At 49.6% G+C, this 21,745-nt stretch overlaps 1 protein-coding gene across 1 annotated transcript in view; it reads left to right on the forward strand.

Moving 5' to 3' along the window:
* LOC144822075 (tubulin alpha-1D chain) overlaps positions 1 to 21,327 on the forward strand; it is a 53,211-nt gene extending 31,884 nt beyond the window's left edge. The window contains exons 2-4 of the mRNA XM_078679162.1: positions 2,673 to 2,895; positions 4,481 to 4,629; positions 20,260 to 21,327. Coding sequence (XP_078535288.1) covers positions 2,673 to 2,895; positions 4,481 to 4,629; positions 20,260 to 21,243 — 1,356 coding nt within the window. The 3' untranslated portion in view covers positions 21,244 to 21,327. The remainder of the gene's footprint in view (positions 1 to 2,672; positions 2,896 to 4,480; positions 4,630 to 20,259) is intronic.
* Positions 21,328 to 21,745: the final 418 nt, after the last annotated feature.

The following is a 21,745-nucleotide window of genomic DNA, read 5'->3' on the forward strand; positions in this document are numbered from 1 at the left end:
GTTTGAGGTCGCTCGGAGGGATGTAGGGTTTGATTTTGTTGAGGAGCTTCAGATTGAGGAAGGAGCTCTTTGCGGAGTTCTTGATGTGATTGGTCATGGATAGTTTGGGGTCAAGGGTGAATCCCAATGATTTGACCGAGGATGCCAGTGTGAGATTTCCGTTGAGGGCATCAATTGCTTTCTAGCCATTCGACGATTTGCGGGTTTTATTCCTTGTTTGAAATGAGTAGGATTTCGTTTTTTTCCTGATTGGGTTTGAGGTGGTTCTTTGATAGCCATTCTTGGACTTCTCTGAGAGTGTTGTTGAGTCTTAGGATGTCTTTAAAGGAGGAGGTTTCCAAGTAGATTTGAGTAGCATCTGCATATAGATGAAAAGGGAGGTTTGCTTTTTTCAGCATGGAGGTGAGGGGTTCCATGTATATGTTGAACAGTTGAGGGGAGAGAATGGATCCTTGGGGGACACCTCTGTTCACGGGGAGGAGGTCCGAAGCAAAGGATTTGATTTTTACTCTTTGGGAGCGATTTTGGAATAAGGAGGAGAACCATTGCAGGACCACTTCGTCTGCACCGACCCTCTCTTTGAGAGCTTTGATGAGAAGACTATGGTCTACAGTGTCAAAGGCTGCTGACAAGTCTAGGAGGATGAGTAGACAGCAGTGGTCTGAGTCGAGGGAGTAGAGGATGTCGTCCATGATATGTAGGATTGCAGTTTTGGTGCTGTAACCTTTTCGAAAGCCTGATTGGTGATGGTCTAACAAATTAATGTTGTCAATATGTTTGTTCACTTGACGGAGAACGCATTTTTCTAGGATTTTGGCTAAGAAGGGGAGATTGGAGACAGGTCTGAAGTTATTTAGGTCGGTGGAGTCTAAGCCAGGTTTCTTCAGAAGCATAGTGACTTGGCCGACTTTAAGGCAGTCTGGTATGGTGCCCGTTTTTAGGGAGCTGTTTATGATTTCGCACCAGAGTGGAGCCAGGGTGAGTTTTAGCTCTTTGGCCATTTGAGAGGGAATGGGGTCGAGGTTGTGTGAAGAGGGTTTGAAGGCGGCGATAACGTTGAGGATCTCTGCTTCAGTGATGGGGTCGAAGGAAGACCAAGTCGTTGCCGGTCGACTTCTCCCAGAATTTTCACTTGAAGTGGGGCGGTCTATGTCGGGGGGCTGGAGGTTAATGTCCAGTGAAAGTTCGATCTTGGTGTTTTTTTCATTAAAGATGCTGGCGAAGTTGTCACATAAGGCTTTAGAGGGTTGGACGCCGGAGGTCACTGGCTTGGATGTTTGTTTTTTGATGATGTCAAAAAGTTCTCTTGGTCTGTTTTTGGCCTTGTCCAGTGTAGTGCGGAAAAAGTTCGATTTTTCATTGTTGATATGTTGTTTGTATTTTCGTCTTGCTGTTCTGAGTTCTTCGTAACGACTGGTGGAAGGGTTCTTTCTCCAGAGACGTTCCGCTGCTCTGAGTTGTCTTCTTTCCTCATTAATGTCCTTGTTGAACCAGTACCTTAAGGGGATGTTTCTGGGTTTTTTCAGTTTCAAGGGGGCTAGTACTTGGGTGCAGCTGCGATAAGATGGACGCCAGCCCACAGCAGCTCCAGAACTGTTTGTGTGTGTGCTCGGTAAGCTATCTCCGCCCGGGCTGACACACGACAAGTTGAAGGGCATGTGTGTGTCGGGGGGGATGAAGCCCTTTGGGCACTATCGAAGTTGCGCACCTGAGTCCCACAACCATTAACCATAAGTATAGGGCCACTCAAACAACCGGAAGTACAGGAACACGCCACCAAGTGCAGGCTTACCCCACCGACCACTGACTGGAAGCATAGGGCCACTCCGCCAGACGGAAGTACAGGGTTACTACTCCATCAAGCACTCGCTAGAGGTACAGGCTTGGCCCATCAAGCACTTGTTAGAGGTACAGGGTTACTGCAGCAAGCACTCGCTAGAGGTACAGGCTTGGCCCATCAAGCACTCGCGAGAGGTGCAGGGCCATTCCAGGACCACTCTGCTGCTGGAGACGGTTCCTCTAGCACTGCGCAGATGGCCAGGGCTGCTGCTCTCCCATATGAACTGTCAGTCTCCTTCCCTTCCACCACGCTGTTCTCTTGTGGTCGTCTCATACCCTCTGTGAAATGGGCCTTTGCCCTCTTGCTCAACCTGTTCCGCGTGTGAGCTGCACTCACCTGCTAGGAGCCAGGTGAGTGCAGGCCACAGACAGACCTTCTCTTCTCATCCAGGGAGTGTCTGTCCTCTGCCCCAGCTTCTTCCTTCGCATGACCTCATCTTCTCAATGGAATGTCCCTCAATCCTCTCACTCAGCATGTTCTCCCTCAAGGCATCTATTTCCCTCTGTGGAGTGTTCCTCAGACTTCTCACTCAGCATGTTCCTCCACAGGGCACCCTCTTCCCTCCATGGAATGCCCCTCAAGCCTCTCCCTCAACATGTTCCTCCGCCCACCCTCCACAGAGCCTCTTCTTCCCTCTATTGAGTGTCCCTGAGTACTCTTCTTTAGCATCGTCCTCACGTGGCTACTCTTCCCCTACCTGTCGCGTGAGTGCTTGTACCCCCAGAACCCTGCCCCGGGGTCCCATTACTTGCCACCTGCAAACACCTTGGACACGCGTTTCTCCTCCACCCTCAGCCTTCTCCATAACATGGCCTCTCTTCCTCCTCCACAGCGCGAGTGTATTTCAGTCCACGTTGGCCAGGCCGGAGTCCAGATTGGCAATGCCTGCTGGGAGCTGTACTGCCTGGAGCATGGCATCCAGCCGGACGGACAGATGCCCAGCGACAAGACCATCGGGGGCGGCGACGACTCCTTCAACACCTTCTTCAGCGAGACGGGGGCTGGGAAGCACGTGCCACGAGCTGTCTTTGTAGACCTGGAGCCCACGGTCATCGGTGAGTCACGGGGTGTGGCAGTAGTTAGCTCACTGTACTAGGTGTGTACATGGGTGAGGTATGGAGGCCACGGTCATCGGTGAGTCATGGGGCGTGGCAGTAGTCATCTCAGGGTGTCCATGGGTGAGGTATGGAGGCCACGGTCATCGGTGAGTCATGGGGCGTGGCAGTAGTCATCTCAGGGTGTCCATGGGTGAGGTATGGAGGCCACGGTCATCGGTGAGTCATGGGGCGTGGCAGTAGTCATCTCAGGGTGTCCATGGGTGAGGTATGGAGGCCACGGTCATCGGTGAGTCATGGGGCGTGGAAGTAGTCATCTCAGGGTGTCCATGGGTGAGGTATGGAGGCCACGGTCATCGGTGAGTCATGGGGCGTGGCAGTAGTCATCTCAGGGTGTCCATGGGTGAGGTATGGAGGCCACGGTCATCGGTGAGTCATGGGGCGTGGCAGTAGTCATCTCAGGGTGTCCATGGGTGAGGTATGGAGGCCACGGTCATCGGTGAGTCATGGGGCGTGGAAGTAGTTAGCTCACTGTGCTTGGGGTGTCCATGGGACAGGTATGGAGGCCACGGTCATCGGTGAGTCACGGGCCGTGGCAGCGGTCACCTCACTGTGCCCATGGGCAACGTAGGAAGCCCAGTTAGGGTCTTCCGGGTGCCTAGAACTGGGGCCAACGATGACCAGCCGTGGCTGCTGCAGGTAAGAGCGGTAGGGCGGTGGGGCTGGGTGAGGGGGGATCTCGAGAGACAACCACAAGGGAAAATTAAATCAATATTTAGTGACAACAGTATGAACATTTCACATGAGGCCATTCACCTCTACAAGGGCGCCTTTTGCTCTCATTTCTCTGCTAATCACGGGGGATCACTTTTTTTTGCCATAGGTTTTCTGATCCATGTAACAAGTTTGGAGGGACGTGAAGCGCCTCCCTTGCTTTCTTTTCTTTGGGCCCCCTCCTTACAGCCACTGACTTTCTGTCACCAGCTCCTTTCAGCCATTGGCCGGAGTGTGTGATTCCCATCTTTGCTCAACATGTTGGATTTTTTATCTCTCACCAAATTCTATTGGTCGTTTGGCTGTGTTCCGCCTCCAGTCCAGGCTTGCATTGAACTGTACAAGGGACTACTTTACCACTGTTGCCCTATATCTGGTACCGCTGTGCCCCCCTTGAGTGCCTCACTCTACTGTACTAACGCTGCAGGCATTATCACATTGGCCCTGAAGCCTTCTTGCAGCCTCTGTAGATGCCTTGAAGGGCAGGCCTGGCTGGGCCATGCCTCACCAAACAATGGTCTAATCGGCTCATCCGTTGGCCGGGAATGGACCATGGCTCATCTTCTGCTCCCACGCAGTTGTGGCTTCTGCTTCACAAAGAGGCTGGAACCACCTCACATGGCTGGATTGAGTAGAAATGCTCCCTGCCTCTGGGGTCTCCACTCCATGGCCACAGTCTAGGGTGCCAATGCTAGCAGGTTGGGGTTGCAATGGGTAAGGAAGAGTTGTGCACCACCAGTTGAACACTGTTAGCAGACATCAGAGCAGGCTGTGCTGTGACACCTTTCTGTTTTCAACTGTTTCCTTTCAGATGAGGTCCGGACGGGCACGTACCGCCAGCTCTTCCACCCCGAGCAGCTCATCACCGGCAAGGAAGACGCTGCTAACAACTATGCCCGTGGGCACTACACCATCGGCAAAGAGATCATCGACTTGGTGCTGGACCGGATTCGGAAACTGGTGCGTGCCCTTATAGATGTTTCATGGATTACTCTGGTCCACTGTTCTTACTGTTTTTGGTAATGGAGGTGCTGTTCTCTCGTCGAATTGTGCAGATTTCGTATCGCTACCCTATATAGGCATCAACTTAAATATCTGTTCCCTTGTACAGTAGCAAGCTGGGCAATGTGATAATGTGAGCAGCAATCTTGTGCAATATTCAGACAGGAAGCCAGTTTGTGCAATATTCAATCAGGTAGCCATTGTTTACAATAGCCAGCCAGGTAGACATTTTGTGCAGTATTTAATCAGTCAGCCATCTTGTCAGCCGCGGCCGGTAGTGGGAGTACTGACCGGGCGGTGACGTGGGGAGGGGGAGGGGCAGGGGCAGGGTGTGGGGTAGTAATGAATGGATTACAGAGTTTAACAGGTAAGTAAACATATAAATAAAGAAAACAAATTTCGTTGCGCGCACTGCATTGCATTTGGTGATGCAGTGCACACAACAAAATTCGTATTATATGTTACTTACCTGTTAAACTCTGTAAACCATACATTACTACCCCCTCACCCTGCCCCTCCCCCTCCATACATCAACGCCCGGCCGGTACTCCCACTACCGGCCGCGGCTGCATCTTCAATCAGGTAGCCATCTTGTGCAATATTCAGACAGGCAGCCATCTTGTACAATATTCAATATTCAATCAGGTAGCCATTTTGTGCAATATTCAATCATGTGGCCATCTTGTACAATATTCAATCAGGTAGCCATCTTGTACAATATTCAATCAGGCGGCTGTTAAAAAGGTCAGGCTACCAACCAGAATAAGAGATCCTGAAGTATTGCCCGGCGGTGTCGCCTCTTAAACCCACAAGATATTAACCAATGAAGAGGCAGGCGCTGGAGACTGGAAGGCAGGAAACAAAGGTTTTATTCTCTCCGGAGGAGAACACATCAGTTCGGACAGCAAGTATCGTCACGAGGTGCTCTAACCGCATCTCTGAGGCCTGGCCTCTTATACACAGTTAAATGAATTTTATTGCAGGTAACACAGTCTTGTAATGCTTTGAAGTATGGAAGGACATCCTCTGAATCTCCCCTACAGGCCCGTTCCCACACACATTTACAGTTGAAGTCCCCACCCCGGTCACAACAGGTGATGGTTATCGCGCAGCTGGACATTCCGCCGATTCACGGAATGTGGGGGTTTGATCGGATCTCTTAGGGTGGGGGCTTTGATCAACTCGGGGGTCCTTTGATGAGGGAAGCTTTCTACTGTACGGGGAGGGGCAATAAACAGTATCGGCAGAGCTAGGTGTCGGCCTGGGAAAGAGGAAGACAAACGGGCACACAGGAAAGGGGGTTTGTATCAAAGGGCCTGGGACCATGAAAGGAATGAAGGGAGGTGTCGCGCTGGGAACAGGATGGGGTTCTGAGGCAGAGTCGCGCTGAAGAGGGGTTTATGACTCAGGGCATGTGAGAGCGGGGGGGGGTTGTCAGCGTGCGGGGGAATGCTTGCGAGGTTGAGAGAGAGAGAGAGAGAGAGAGAGAGAGAGAGAGAGAGAGAGAGAGAGAGAGAGAGAGAGACGCGCTGGCTATCAACGAGGGGCAAGGAGGCCATGGTGCTCAAAATGGCTGCCGCTTACGTGCACGAATGGGTTCAAGGGGAGCAAGATGGCGCCGATAATGTTGACGTTTGCAGCTTAACTTTTAACAGTCCTCCCTTTTCAACATATCTAGCCAACTTGTCTATTCAATGTCAATCTTCATCAAATTCCTAACCTCGACATCATATAATGCTCCCATGCGTTCGTTTCCAAAGTCCACAGTCTTAGGGCAAATACATTGTGCACATAATGAACATAGGGGTGGCAGACATTGGATTCCTAAGCATAGACCGCATATTACAACTATAGGAATCAGGATAATGGTGAACAGTCTCCAGCCCCAGTTCTTAACAGTGTTCCAGAACCAACCACCAAGCGACCATTCTTCCTGTTCCTGGTGGACTTCTGAAGAGAGTCTGTGAAGATGTTCGATGGCTTTGTACACTGAGGGCGAGTTGTCCGGTATGTATGTACAGCAGCTGGACCCAATAATGCGGCATGCTCCACCACGGTCCGCAAGAACCACATCTAGGACAAGGCGGTTTTGAAGGGCCACCAAGCGGACCGCTTGAAGTTCGGCGGTGTTGTTAGCAAAGATACCAGCTGTGATGTTCATTGTCGTCTCAACTGCCTGAGTCAGATGCCGGATGGCACGGCTGTTCGCCATCGGGCCCCAGAGGGGAACAAGTCCCTTCATAGCATCGAGGAACTGTGCTCCTGTCGAGTCGGCTTGCTCAATGTCCTTGGCTCGTTTTTGTCTATGATGATTCGCCGGGGCCACATAAGTTGGAGGAAGGATGAAAGAGATGAAACAAGTGCCCCCCCAGCCTTTGGGGAGCCAGGTGTAGGCCTTTGTGCCGCAGACGAAATACATGTTCGGGGACGACACAAAGGAAGGTGGGTCTGTAGAGTCCAAAGTTCTGGTAAACCGGCAAGCACTGTGGCCTACCAGCTGTGTCCCATGTCCTTCTATGCACATGTGGCCGGTAACGTTGATGACTGACAGGGCCACAGTCAGAGTGGCAGCCGTGCGTTTCCGCAGGTAGGAGAAGGTGGGTCTGGTTGGATTGTTGAACACCTGCATTTCAATTCGTTCTTTAGCAGGGATGTCCATGTGGATCGAGTCGTTGGAGGTCTGCGGGCAGAAGTATGTCTTTGTTTTGTTTCGCCAGACCCCGTGGTAGAAATGCGCTACGGTTTTGCCGGAGGTGGCATTGTCCTTATAGCTTTCTTGCAGGAGGATCAGCCAAGCAAGGCAGGAGCCATGAATTGAGAAGGGTGAGGGGATGAATGGTATCGAGTGTCCAGCGGCGTGGGGTAGTAACCCACAGATCCAACAGTTGGTGGCATTGGTGGCGAGATTGTGCTGGTGAAGGAGCTGTACGAAAGAGTTATTCCAAAACTCCTTTCGTCTCTCTCTGAGTTGAGGAGAGAGCGAAATCAGATAATGTTCCTTCATGGTGGTAGGCTGAGCAGTGGTCAGGAATGTTTCGTGAGCAGGTGCATTTTCTTCCACAATCCAGAGTGTGGTCATGAGGAGAAGGCAGAAAAGGATTGCGATGAAGAGTGCAATTGTCTTTGAGCTATGGAGTCTGTCTGTCCTTGGGTTTCTGTAGTGGGTATTTCCTGTTGCCTCCATCATCTTCTTATTTGGCGCTTCCATCATCTTCTTATCTGGCGCTTCCATCATCTTCATTTTCAAGGTGCTCGGTAGTGGGCAGAACCACAGACTTAGTTTAGCTTCTCTCCAGGTAACCCTTGGTTGCTTTGGGTCACCGTTCTGAGATTCAACTTAGTTCGTGGTCTACTTAGCCGAAGCTCCCTCCTTTCGACGCAGGAAATACCCTTCTCTGGATGGCACAGTGGGATCAGAGAATTTTGAAAGTTCAAGCGCTTCGGTGTCAGGATAGCAGGTTAGCGATGGTCGGTCTTTGTTCAGGAGCTCTTCCTGGTTGTCGATGTTTTCCGTCGTGGCCAGGGTCGAGGAGACCTTCTTACAGTGGTGTGCATGCAGCCAGTGCCGTTTCCCCTCCACACGAAGAGCCGTCCGGGTGGTGATTAACACTTGCCAGGGGCCCGTTCACCGGGGTTCCAAGCTCTTTGACCGCTGAAAGTTCTGGATCAGCACGAAATCCCCAGGTTGGATGGCGTGACCCGGACCCCTGGAAGCATCGGGGATGGCCTGCTGCACCTGCTGATGAATGACAGACAGAGTTTCAGTCAATTTATACAGATAATCAGACATTAAGACGTCCGGGACGTCATGAATGGAAGTTGGTTTCGGTGCAGACCAGATACTCATGGGTCGACCGAAAACGACTTCATAGGGTGTTAAGTGATGTCTGGTGGGGGTGGAGCGCATTGATAGCAATGCCAATGGGAGGGCGTCTGGCCATTTCAGACCCGTGGTAGCCACTATCTTGGCCAGTTTAAGCTTTAGAGTGGCATTGTGTCGCTCAACTAGTCCAGCAGACTGGGGGTGGAAGACTGCGTGAAATTTCTGCTTGATGCCCAACCCCTTTAAGATGAACTGGATGACTTCGGCTATGAAGTGGGGGCCGTTATCGCTCCATAAAATACGACAAAGGCCGTAACGGGGGAAAAACTCCTTTAACAGTACTTTTGCAGTGGCCATAGCAGTGTTGTCGCGGGTAGGATATGCTTCTACCCATTTGCTGAATGCGCACACCACGACAAGTACATATTTCAGGCCTTGGCACCTGTCCAGCTGGATGTAGTCCATCTGCAGGACTTCAAATGGGTGATTTGGGACCCCAAATCCTCCCCGGGGCACTACAGTTCCTTTCCCGGGGTTGTGTTGCAGGCATATCAAGCATTGTTGGACTAGACGTTTGGCGGAATCTGTGATTTTATCATTGTGCCAAACTCTGGAGACAAGTTCAATCATGGGGGCTGATCCTATGTGGGCAGGGGAGTGTGCCATAGCCAGTATGGGAATCAGGTATGAGTCAGGTAGCAACCATTTGTTTGTGTCTTTTGTCCGCCAGCAGCCTTCATCATCTTTTAATCCCACCCGTGTCCATTCAGTCAGCTCGTGTTGTGTGCTAGCCGTTTGAATGTCTCTAATAGTGTCCCTAGCGTCAGTCCATTTTTCTGCTTGTGACCTGGTCACGTACATATGTGTTGTCGTTCTATTTTCAGCTGTCGTTCGGGCCGTGATGTCGGCTAGTGCATTTCCCTGCCCAATGATGTCTGTCACCCTTTTGTGTGCCTGCCATTTGACGACTGCAAGCTTTTTGGGGAGAAGGACGGCTTCGATCAAGGCGGAAACTAGATCCCCGTGTAAAATGGGGGTGCCATGTGAGGTCAAGAATCCCCTTTCCCTCCAAAGGAGCCCAAAATGGTGGACCACCCCGAAGGCATACTGGCTGTCGGTGTAAATGTTCGCTGTGGTTCCTGCTGCCAGAATGCAGGCTCGTGTCAGGGCGATCAGTTCTGCTGCCTGGGCAGATCGTTGCGCGATGCGGGCCGTCTCGACTACAGTTCGAGCCGTGGTGACCGCGTAGGCAGCGGAAGTGGTGCCATCGGGGAGTTTGATACAAGAGCCGTCCACCCACAGCTCCCCGTCGGGGTCAGGGAAAGCCGTGTCTCTGAGGTCAACCCTACTTCTAGTCTGTTCGTCCGTAAGAGTCACGCAGTCATGTACAGGGTGCACATTGGGATCGTTCTCTGGCAAGGGTAACAGAGTTGCCGGGTTCAGTGTGGTGCATCTTTTCAGGGTGATATGGGGTGCAAGCAAAGTCAGTTCGTATCCAGTCAGTCGTGCACTCGTTAGGTGTTGTGTCTTGGTTTGGTTCAGGAGGGTGTCAACTGCATGGGGTACCAGTACCGTGAGAGAATTCGAGAGTACGATCCCCTCACTCTGTCGGATAGAGATTGCAGCAGCAGCTACAGCTCGAAGGCAGGCAGGCAAGGCTCTGGCTACAGGGTCAAGAGTGGCAGAGAAGTAAGCGCACGGTCGTTGCTTTGGGCCGATGGCCTGGGTCAGGACAGATAAAGCGCACCCCTCCCTTTCGTGAGTGTAAAGGGAGAAGGGCTTTTTGTAATCGGGGGTACCTAGGACAGGGGCTGAACAAAGGGCATCTCGTAGTTCCGTGAAGGAGGTTTGACACTCAGGGGTCCAAGGGAGTGGAATGGGGACGTCTTTACCTAGCAGAGAAAGCAGTGGTTTCACAACGAGGCTAAAGTTCGGTAACCACTGTCGGCAGAAGGAGGTGAGGCCTAGTAGGGAGCGAACCTGTTTCTGGGTCTTCGGGACAGGAGTTTCGAGAATGGTTTGGATTCGATCAGGAGTGAGTTTCCTTCCCTCTTTGGACAAAAGGTGGCCTAGGTAAGTGACCTGGGGTTGGCAGAATTGCAACTTCTTCTTGGAGACCTTGTGGCCATTTTCCGCAAGGAAGCGCAGGAGTTGAATGGTGGCTGTAACTGCCAGTGGAGTGGTGTCGGCCGCCAAGAGGATGTCATCGACATATTGCACTAATACCACTCCATCGGGTAACTGGACTTGATCCAGTTGTCTCTTGAGGGCCTGGCTGTAGATGCTAGGGCTTTCTGTGTAGCCCTGGGGTGCTCGACAGAACCTATATGAGCGGGCTTTTAGGGTGAAGCCAAAGAGATATCGGCTGTCCGGGTGGATGGGGATGGAAAAGAATGCGTTTTTGAGGTCAATGACAGTGAAGGTGGTGGCTGTGGAAGGAATCAAAGTCAGGATGGTGGTGATGTCCGAGACCACAGGGTACTGGGGTATCACCACTTTGTTAATCTCTCGAAGGTCAATGATAAAACGGTATGCCTTCTCATCTCCCTCTCCCTGTTTCTTGATGATGGGCAAGATAGGGCTGTTGCAAACGTTGCTTACCACTTCCTCTACCACTCCTGCATCTATCAGTGACTGAATAATCTTTACCAATGCCTTCTCGCCCTCGGGCGATATCCGATATTGTGGAAGTTTTGGGAGTGTTGCGTCTGGTCGGACAGTAATGTGCACTGGGTCAATCAACATGCGCCCTACGTCCGAATCCGCCTTGGCCCACAGATACGGAGGCAGAGTGTCAAGCAGGGATGTGTCACTGTCGGTGATGGAAAACATGCGTCGGGGAGGGCAATGTCTAAGCAGAACGGGGTTGTCGTAAAGGAAAACTCGTACTCCATCTTGAGAACATCTGATCGTCGCTCGGAAGTGTTTCAATAAGTCAAGTCCCATAATGGCGTCAGGGCTATTGGAGGAAAGTAAGAACGTGGTGTCAGTGGTGTTGTTTTCTACGTCAAAGAGGATCGGGGCGGACAAAGGGTTAGTGGAGGGCGTTCCATCGAAACCTGTCGATGTTATAAGTGAGCCAGACAAGGGTGCCCCCGGAATCAGTCGTTTAGATAACGCACTACGTGTTGCGCCAGTGTCTACCAGAAATGGAGACTTGGTACCCAGGACCTTAGCAGTGACGTAAGGGCCTTGCTGGTCAACATAGAGCTCGACTGGATCCCTCCCTTGCCCTTGGCAGTCCTATGCAAAGTTGTGGGCGTCATCGTAGTCAGATTGCTGGTATTGGTTCTGCCTGGGTCGATCAAATGTATTTGGTCTGCCTGATCTATCGTTAGTCGTGTCGTTTGGGGGCCCTCGCTGTTGTCCCTTATTTCTCGGTCCACTTACTATGTCCTTGGGGTCTTTGTTTCTGATTATTTACAGAAGAACTGGGCACTGGGATTTCCAGTGGCCAGTTCCTTTGCAAAAAGCGCACTGGTCCTCTCTAAGGTCTGTACGTCCACTGTGGGGAGTCAAAGTGCGGTCCTGGGGAAATACAGCCTTAGGGGCGTTCGTCTGGTAGTTTCCCCGGTATTGGTCTCGTCCTATAGTCACCCCTTGCAGTTGGGCCATCATCACCCTCTCTTTTAAGTCCTTCTTCTTTTTCTCTGTTGCCCTATCGTTTTCATTTTTCTGATGCTCATAATATTGGGCCATCTGGAGGATAGCCGTAGGTTTGGAGGCTGCCCAACTACTCTCGCTAGCCTGCAGTTTCTGGGAGACCTCTGCTGACAGACCCTTAACATAATTCTGGACAAACAGATGGTGTCCGGTTGCAGTAGTCATGTCCTGGCCACTGTAATCGGAGAACACCGTTTCAAACCGGGAGAAGTATTCCGATACATCCTCCTGGGGTTTCTGGCGACAGGCCGTTACTATCGACCAGTCCACTTTCTTTTCTGGAATCAAGGTTTTTAATTTCTGTACGATTTTGTCTGGAAGGTCTAGAATGGATTTCAAAGGCTTTTGTCCAGGTCCTCGTTGTTTATCGATGTTATCGAGTTGTGACCAGGTATGTCCAAACAGCTCAAGGTGGTCGACTTTCCGGATTTGTTTCCACACATCAGCTGGTAGACATAACCCGAAAAACAAGTCGATGTCAGCCAGGGTCATAATCGTTGATCCTAGGGCTGTACCCAATTCAGTGTAGAAGGCCGTGGGGTTTTTACGTAGGTCAGGCAGAGATTTCCGGAATGTCAGAATCTCTTGCCGGTCCCATGGCTGGTAGACCCAGTTGTACACTACCCTTCCCTTTGCGTCTGGGTGGTTTGTATCATCGTTTGTCCCTGCACCTCGTGGAGGGACCCAATAAGGGGCAGCCTCTCGTATCGGCATCATGGTGTTAGATTGCTCAGTTTGCGGCTCGGTCACTACGGAGGTCGTAGGTTTTGTTCCCGATTCTCGTTCAGTGAGGTGGCGGAAAACCTCAAGCGTACGCGTAAGGAGGTCCGTCACATCACACTCGCCCTCATCCCCGATATCGACCTTCTGGTACAGAGTCGTTAGGCTCTCGGGACCTTTGTCTCGATATCGGTCTTCGTATGCGTTCAAGACATGGTAACACAGTCGTACGGTAAAATGTCGCCTGTGACTCCCGGTATACGAGTTAAACATATCCGTGATGTACTCTTCATCTTCCTTCCTTTCTACCAGTGTCCTTGCTATCTTGTCGATCCCTGTTCGCTCATCTTTGCTTAGTCTGTTTGTTCTAGCAGAACCAGCCCTTGGGGTCTCGGGGTCGTCTAACGTTGTCGTTTGTGCAGTATTTGATACAAGGGGTTCGGCCGGCACAGAGGCCATGGGGGCCGAAGCTGTGATGCTACCTTCGTTTGTACCTGGGGGTGGGAGGTGCTGTGCTAAGGGTTGGGAGGGGGCGTATGGAGGGGGCATGTGGATGGTCGGAGGACCTAACAGCAGATCATCGTTGGCTCGTTGTCTCGAGGGTAAATCGGGGTAGAGCATGGAGGACGTTCTAACCGGACACTGACTTGATGTTTCCATTTCTAGTTTCTGTTTGGCTTTCTCTCTTTCCTTAATCTCTCCTTCCAGTTTCTGAGCAGCTAGGTGGGCTGCTTTTCGCAGCTCTTTTCCCAACCTACTCTCAGTTTTCTTTTTACGTTGTTCAGTTTCTTTGCGCCACATGCCGAAACTATCAAGCATAGTGGGCGTTGTCTTGTTTTTACCCAGGGCTGTTTCTAGCGCATTTATTTTGTCATCATCGAAGGATCCTACCAATGGCCACTGACTTTCTCGATCCTTTTTCGTATATTTATGCCACAGTTTGTTATAGGCTATAGTGATCAATCCATGCTTCATGAACATGTCCTTATTAGGGGTGCCTTCCAGTGGAGCCGGATGGTTCACCTCTAATAAGCGGTCCGGGCTAAACAGGCTACCAATCAGTGGGGAGAAGACAGACATGACGGAGCACAACGGGGACAAAAAGTCAGCACTGCCTATCTTATCACTGCGTGCAAAGACTAGACAGAATATTCCTATTCTACGTTGTTTGCAGGCAGTGAATACCTCATGAACAAATATCAAATAGTCAACGTTCGGTCAAAACAATTCAGTGGGGAGAATAAGTAGGCCCGCAAAGATCTGCGTTACCTACCCTTTCACTATCTGTAAAAAGGGGGGAGGGGGCTCTTTCCTGTTTGCAGACAGAGAATCTCCAGAAAACAGTCTGCGAACAATAGTTCAGTTTCAAATAATTAATCAGTGGGGGAGAAAGATAGGTGCAACGGTTGTATTACCTATCCTCCACTGTTTGCAAAGAGAGAGCCTGTTGTTTCTCCGTTTGCGGACAGTGGATCTCCAAATGAATTAACAAAGAGTAATACTAGTATTTTCTAAACAATTCAAATAATTATTTCGCAATTCGTCGTGTTTACACGACCTTACCCGGACCGCATGGACAGTTTCCTGTCTTCCGAATCCAGCGCCCGATCGTCCTCTTTTCTTCGTAATCCTCGCGGCACTCCTGATGGTTCCCAGTCAGGACCGTAGATCACTCGAGAGAGGTCTGTTCGGAACCAGTGAAGTTCGGATGATCGGCTGTCAGACGAGGGTCTATCGGACAGGTGCACTCCCCGATCGTTGCAGTCGTTCACTCTGTCGTCAGGACCTCTCCCACTGGATCCACGAGTCACTGATGGGCCCCACGTAGGGCGCCAATTGTTAAAAAGGTCAGGCTACCAACCAGAATAAGAGATCCTGAAGTATTGCCCGGCGGTGTCGCCTCTTAAACCCACAAGATATTAACCAATGAAGAGGCAGGCGCTGGAGACTGGAAGGCAGGAAACAAAGGTTTTATTCTCTCCGGAGGAGAACACATCAGTTCGGACAGCAAGTATCGTCACGAGGTGCTCTAACCGCATCTCTGAGGCCTGGCCTCTTATACACAGTTAAATGAATTTTATTGCAGGTAACACAGTCTTGTAATGCTTTGAAGTATGGAAGGACATCCTCTGAATCTCCCCTACAGGCCCGTTCCCACACACATTTACAGTTGAAGTCCCCACCCCGGTCACAACAGGTGATGGTTATCGCGCAGCTGGACATTCCGCCGATTCACGGAATGTGGGGGTTTGATCGGATCTCTTAGGGTCTTAGGGTCGCCTGTTCTCGTACAATGCCCCGAGACTATGGAATGCCCTTCCTCTCCCCCTGAGGCAAGAACATAATCACCTCAGGTTCAGGAAACAACTAAAGACCCTACTCTTCCCCTGAGTCCTCCATCCTGACTCCCCACCCCACAGGACAATGGTCACTAGCGCTGGGATGCCCTAGGGTAGCTATGCGCTCTACAAAACCCAAAATCAAATCAAATCAAATCAAATCAGGGTGGGGGCTTTGATCAACTCGGGGGTCCTTTGATGAGGGAAGCTTTCTACTGTACGGGGAGGGGCAATAAACAGTATCGGCAGAGCTAGGTGTCGGCCTGGGAAAGAGGAAGACAAACGGGCACACAGGAAAGGGGGTTTGTATCAAAGGGCCTGGGACCATGAAAGGAATGAAGGGAGGTGTCGCGCTGGGAACAGGATGGGGTTCTGAGGCAGAGTCGCGCTGAAGAGGGGTTTATGACTCAGGGCATGTGAGAGCGGGGGGGGGGTTGTCAGCGTGCGGGGGAATGCTTGCGAGGTTGAGAGAGAGAGAGAGAGAGAGAGAGAGAGAGAGAGAGAGAGAGAGAGAGAGAGAGAGAGAGAGAGACGCGCTGGCTATCAGCGAGGGGCAAGGAGGCCATGGTGCTCAAAATGGCTGCCGCTTACGTGCACGAATGGGTTCAAGGGAGCAAGATGGCGCCGATAATGTTGACGTTTGCAGCTTAACTTTTAACACGGCCATCTTGTACAATATTCAATCAGGTAGTCATTATATGCAATATTCAACCAGACTGCCATCTTGTACAATATTCAATCAGAGAGCCATCTTGTGCAATATTCAATCAGGCAGCCATCTTGTACAATATTCAATCAGGTAGCCATTTTGCGAAATATTCAATCAGGTAGCCATGTTGTGCAATATTCAAACAGGTATCCATCTTGTACTGTATTCAATCAGGTAGCCATTTTGTGCAATATTCAATCAGACAGCCATCTTGTACAATATTCAATCAGACAGCCATCTTGTACAGTATTCAATCAGACAGCCATCTTGTACAGTATTCAATCAGACAGCCATCTTGTGCAATATTCAATCAGGCGGCCATCTTGTACAATATTCAATCAGGTAGCCATTTTGTGCAATATTCAATCAGGTAGCCATTTTGTGCAATATTCAAACAGTTAGCCATCTTGTGCAATATTGTGGCAGGCAGCCTCAGAATTGTTAATAAAGCCATTTTACACAATATTTACATAGACATTTTATGCACGATCCAGGTAGAAAGGAACCATTTTGTGCATTATTCGGGTGCTGACGATGCACTTTAGTTCAACTTTCAGGCAGTTATGCACTGACTCTCAGCACCTGGATACAGTATTCAGGGTCTGTTCAATGCTGCTGCCCTCTCCTACCTTGCACTCAGCACCCCCTGTAGGGGTTTAGGGATCCGGCAGGTTCCACGCGCCACCTATGTGGATCATCCACAGTAGATGTGCTGGTCCTCCTGTGCACCTGCAAAGAGCTCTGGAAGGAAAGGAGGCAGCTTCTTAAAGCTCACTTGAACCACAGAGGGGTTCGGACCAGGAGGCAGCCGCGCTGGCTGCTTCGCACCACAGGACCCACAGCTGGACTGCCGCTTAGTACAATTTTTTACACTGGTGGCTAAAAAGATGCAGCAGGCTGAGGCTGGGACTATTGGCCTTAAACAGCTCACAGTTGACTCAAAAAACTCTTGCAGACATGCCATAAAAATTCATGCATTAACCTTTTTTTAATCTTAACGGCTTTACAATATTTGAATATCAAACCATTGCCTGATGGGAGAGTTCACTTTATCAAGGGCCGCGCCTTCAAGGACTTGAGACACACTCAAGAGCTTAACTCTTAATCCACAATGGTCTCCCATTTGTCTATATAGTATCTTATAATTTTTATGAGATTTTTATGGTGTTCTTTTATGCAATGGTTTTAAGTAACTTTGCTAATAAACTTGACTCGACTGGTGACTCGACCCGTCCTACCTGCTGAGCCTACCTGAGGTACACAGAGACATCATGGGCCGCTTCCTGTACGCACAGGTCCCAGCAGGTGTATTTCAGTCGCCTTCTCGGCAGAGATTCAAACTATTGCTCGCTCTTCAGTATCCTAGGAGTCAATGCGGCCTTCAAACGAGGCTCGCGGAAACTAGAGAAGAGGGTTGAGCACTGACGTTCTAAAAGACCCTACATTAATGCTTAGTGTGGAGGAAATAGGTAGGAATGGCTAGTATCTTTTATGTTGTAGTCTAAAACAGGAAAAAATCTTTCAGGTTAAGTATGTATAGACAAACCTAGCAGAGGCAGGGGAGCAATCAGGTAGCCATTTCGTGCAATATTCACTTAGGTAGCCATTTTGTGCAATATTCAATCAGGTAGCCATTTTGTGCTGTATTCAATCAGGCGACCATCTTGTACAATATTCATTCAGGTAGCCATTTTGTGCAATATTCAATCAGGTAGCCATTTTGTGTAATATTCAATCACACAGCCATCTTGTACAGTATTCAATCAGGTAGCCATCTTGTACAATATTCAATCTTGCTGAGCCTACCTGAGGTACACAGAGACATCATGGGTCGCTTCCTTTACGCACAGGTCCCGGCAGATGTATTTCAGTCGCCTTCTCGGCAGAGATTCAAACTATTGCTCGCTCTTTAGTATCCTAGGAGTCAATGCAGCCTTCAAACGAGGTTTGCGGAAACTAGAGAAGAGGGTTGAGCACAGACATTCTAAAAGACCCTACATTAATGCTTAGTGTGGAGGAAATAGGTAGGAATGGCTAGTATCTTTTATGTTGTAGTCTAAAACAGGAAAAAATCTTTCAGGTTAAGTATGTATAGACAAACCTAGCAGAGGCAGGGGAGCAATCAGGTAGCCATTTTGTGCAATATTCAATCAGGTAGCCATTTTGTGCAATATTCAATCAGGTAGCCATCTTGTACAATATTCAATCAGGTAGCCATTTTGTGCAATATTCAATCAGGTAGCCATTTTGTGTAATATTCAATCGGACCGACATCTTGTATAGTATTCAATCAGGTAGCCATCTTGTACAATATTCAATCCTTCTGAACCTACCTGAGGTACACAGAGACATCATGGGTCGCTTCCTGTACGCACAGGTTCCAGCAGATGTATTTCAGTCGCCTTCTTGGCAGAGATTCAAACTATTGCTCGCTCTTTAGTATCCTAGGAGTCAATGCGGCCTTCAAACAAGGCTCGCGGAAACTAGAGAAGAGGGTTGAGCACAGACGTTCTAAAAGATCCTACATTAATGCTTAGTGTGGAGGAAATAGGTAGGAATGGCTAGTATCTTTTATGTTGTAGTCTAAAACAGGAAACAATCTTTCAGGTTAAGTATGCATACACAAACCTAACAGAGGCAGGGGAGCAATCAGGTAGCCATTTTGTGCAATATTCAATCAGACAGCCATCTTGTACATTATTCAATCAGGTAGCCATTTTGTGTAATATTCAATCGGACCGCCATCTTGTACAGTATTCAATCAGGTAGCCATCTTGTACAATATTCAACCCTGCTGAGCCTACCTGAGGTACACAGAGACATCATGGGTCGCTTCCTGTACGCACAGGTCCCAGCAGATGTATTTCAGTCGCCTTCTCGGCAGAGATTCAAACTATTGCTTGTTCTTCAGTATCCTAGGAGTCAATGCAGCCTTCAAACAAGGCTCGCGGAAACTAGAGAAGAGGGTTGAGCACAGACGTTCTAAAAGATCCTACATTAATGCTTAGTGTGGAGGAAATAGGTAGGAATGGCTAGTATCTTTTATGTTGTAGTCTAAAACAGGAAACAATCTTTCAGGTTAAGTATGCATACACAAACCTAACAGAGGCAGGGGAGCAATCAGGTAGCCATTTTGTGCAATATTCAATCAGACAGCCATCTTGTACATTATTCAATCAGGTAGCCATTTTGTGTAATATTCAATCGGACCGCCATCTTGTACAGTATTCAATCAGGTAGCCATCTTGTACAATATTCAACCCTGCTGAGCCTACCTGAGGTACACAGAGACATCATGGGTCGCTTCCTGTACGCACAGGTCCCAGCAGATGTATTTCAGTCGCCTTCTCGGCAGAGATTCAAACTATTGCTTGTTCTTCAGTATCCTAGGAGTCAATGCAGCCTTCAAACAAGGCTCGCGGAAACTAGAGAAGAGGGTTGAGCACAGACGTTCTAAAAGATCCTACATTAATGCTTAGTGTGGAGGAAATAGGTAGGAATGGCTAGTATCTTTTATGTTGTAGTCTAAAACAGGAAACAATCTTTCAGGTTAAGTATGCATACACAAACCTAACAGAGGCAGGGGAGCAATCAGGTAGCCATTTTGTGCAATATTCAATCAGGTAGCCATCTTGTACAATATTCAACCCTGCTGAGCCTACCTGAGGTACACAGAGACATCATGGGCCGCTTCCTGTACGCACAGGTCCCAGCAGATGTATTTCAGTCGCCTTCTCGGCAGAGATTCAAACTATTGCTCGCTCTTTAGTATCCTAGGAGTCAATGCGGCCTTCAAACAAGGCTCGCGGAAACTAGAGAAGAGGGTTGAGCACAGACGTTCTAAAAGACCCTACATTAATGCTTAGTGTGGAGGAAATAGGTAGGAATGGCTAGTATCTTTTATGTTGTAGTCTAAAACAGGAAAATATCTTTCAGGTTAAGTATGCATACACAAACCTAGCAGAGGCAGGGGAGCACTGTACAGGTCCAAGGGCAAGGAGCACATCTGGGACTGTGGGGTTTCGAGAAGAGAATGGGGCTTTCTAATGCATCAGGCTAGGAAAACAACCCAAACCTCAGGTGTGTGAAATATTTGCATACCTCAAGTCAGTTGGTGGGTCCCTCACAGCTACAAGACTGTAGGCAGAACCCTGGTAAAGTAATATCAACATTGGGAGCACAAGGGCTTGTGCATTACAGCTGGGGGTCTTAGTAACACAGTAGGGAGATTGGGTCTCTTCCAACACCCCAGTAACATGATCCCATGCTATGATAATCCTTGTTCTATGCTCTCTTACCTTTATACTAACTTCCTCCTCTTCTCACTCCCACAGGCTGACCAGTGCACTGGGCTCCAGGGTTTCCTCATCTTCCACAGCTTCGGTGGCGGCACTGGCTCCGGCTTCACCTCCCTGCTGATGGAACGTCTGTCTGTTGACTACGGCAAGAAGTCCAAGCTTGAATTTGCCATCTACCCAGCGCCACAGATCGCCACTGCTGTGGTTGAGCCGTACAACTCCATCCTGACAACTCACACCACTTTGGAGCATTCGGACTGCGCCTTCATGGTGGACAACGAGGCCATCTATGACATCTGCCGCAGGAACCTGGACATTGAGCGTCCGACCTACACCAACCTCAACCGCTTGATAGGCCAGATCGTGTCTTCCATCACAGCTTCCCTGCGGTTCGATGGTGCCCTCAATGTTGACCTCACTGAGTTCCAGACCAACTTGGTGCCCTATCCCCGTATCCACTTCCCCCTGGCCACCTACGCCCCAGTCATCTCTGCAGAGAAAGCTTACCACGAGCAGCTTTCAGTGTCCGAGATCACCAATGCTTGCTTTGAGCCGGCAAACCAGATGGTGAAATGTGACCCGCGCCACGGTAAGTACATGGCTTGCTGCCTGTTATACCGTGGCGACGTGGTGCCCAAAGATGTCAACGCGGCAATCGCAACCATCAAGACCAAGCGTACCATCCAGTTTGTGGACTGGTGCCCGACTGGCTTTAAAGTTGGTATTAACTACCAACCTCCCACTGTGGTGCCCGGTGGGGATCTGGCCAAGGTGCAGCGTGCCGTGTGCATGTTGAGCAACACCACAGCCATCGCCGAGGCATGGGCACGCTTGGACCACAAGTTTGACCTGATGTATGCGAAGCGTGCCTTTGTCCACTGGTATGTGGGTGAGGGGATGGAGGAAGGCGAGTTCTCTGAGGCCCGGGAGGACATGGCTGCCCTGGAGAAGGATTACGAAGAGGTGGGAACGGACAGCGTGGAAGGAGAAGGAGAGGAAGAAGAGGGCGAGGAGTATTAGAAGTGTCATCATTGTTCTTCTTGCACTGAGAATCTGTTTTCAACAAACAGCAGAGATATATTTTGAATAAAAAGATTTATTATGTGTGTGTTCAGCGTTGTATTTTTTTAAAATTAGGTGTCAGGACCCAGCCTGTTGGACAATGTCCCACGGTCCATTCTGCAAAGGTGAAGCATGTTCTCTTGTAGGTATCTTCAGCTTACCTTTGGTAGAAGGGCGTGCACAACAGTGATATACTCTAGAGGAAAGTACACGTCACTGTCTGCACAACGTACTCTAAAAAGAAATGAAGAATTTGAGGTCCAAAGAAGGGAGTAGCCAGAAAATTAAAATACCTCACACTTTCAACCAAAGCTCTTATGAAACCAATGAAATGAAGCAAGTCATCGCGACCCTTCCCCGGAGAGCTTACTTGCTTCTTCCATCAAGCATCCATCCATTCTTCCATCGACCCACTGATCGCTGACATCCCCCATTTCACCTTTACATTCTGTCATCAATT

This window comes from Lissotriton helveticus, chromosome 3_1 (genome assembly GCF_964261635.1).
Source record: "Lissotriton helveticus chromosome 3_1, aLisHel1.1, whole genome shotgun sequence".
Lineage (NCBI taxonomy): Eukaryota > Metazoa > Chordata > Amphibia > Caudata > Salamandridae > Lissotriton > Lissotriton helveticus.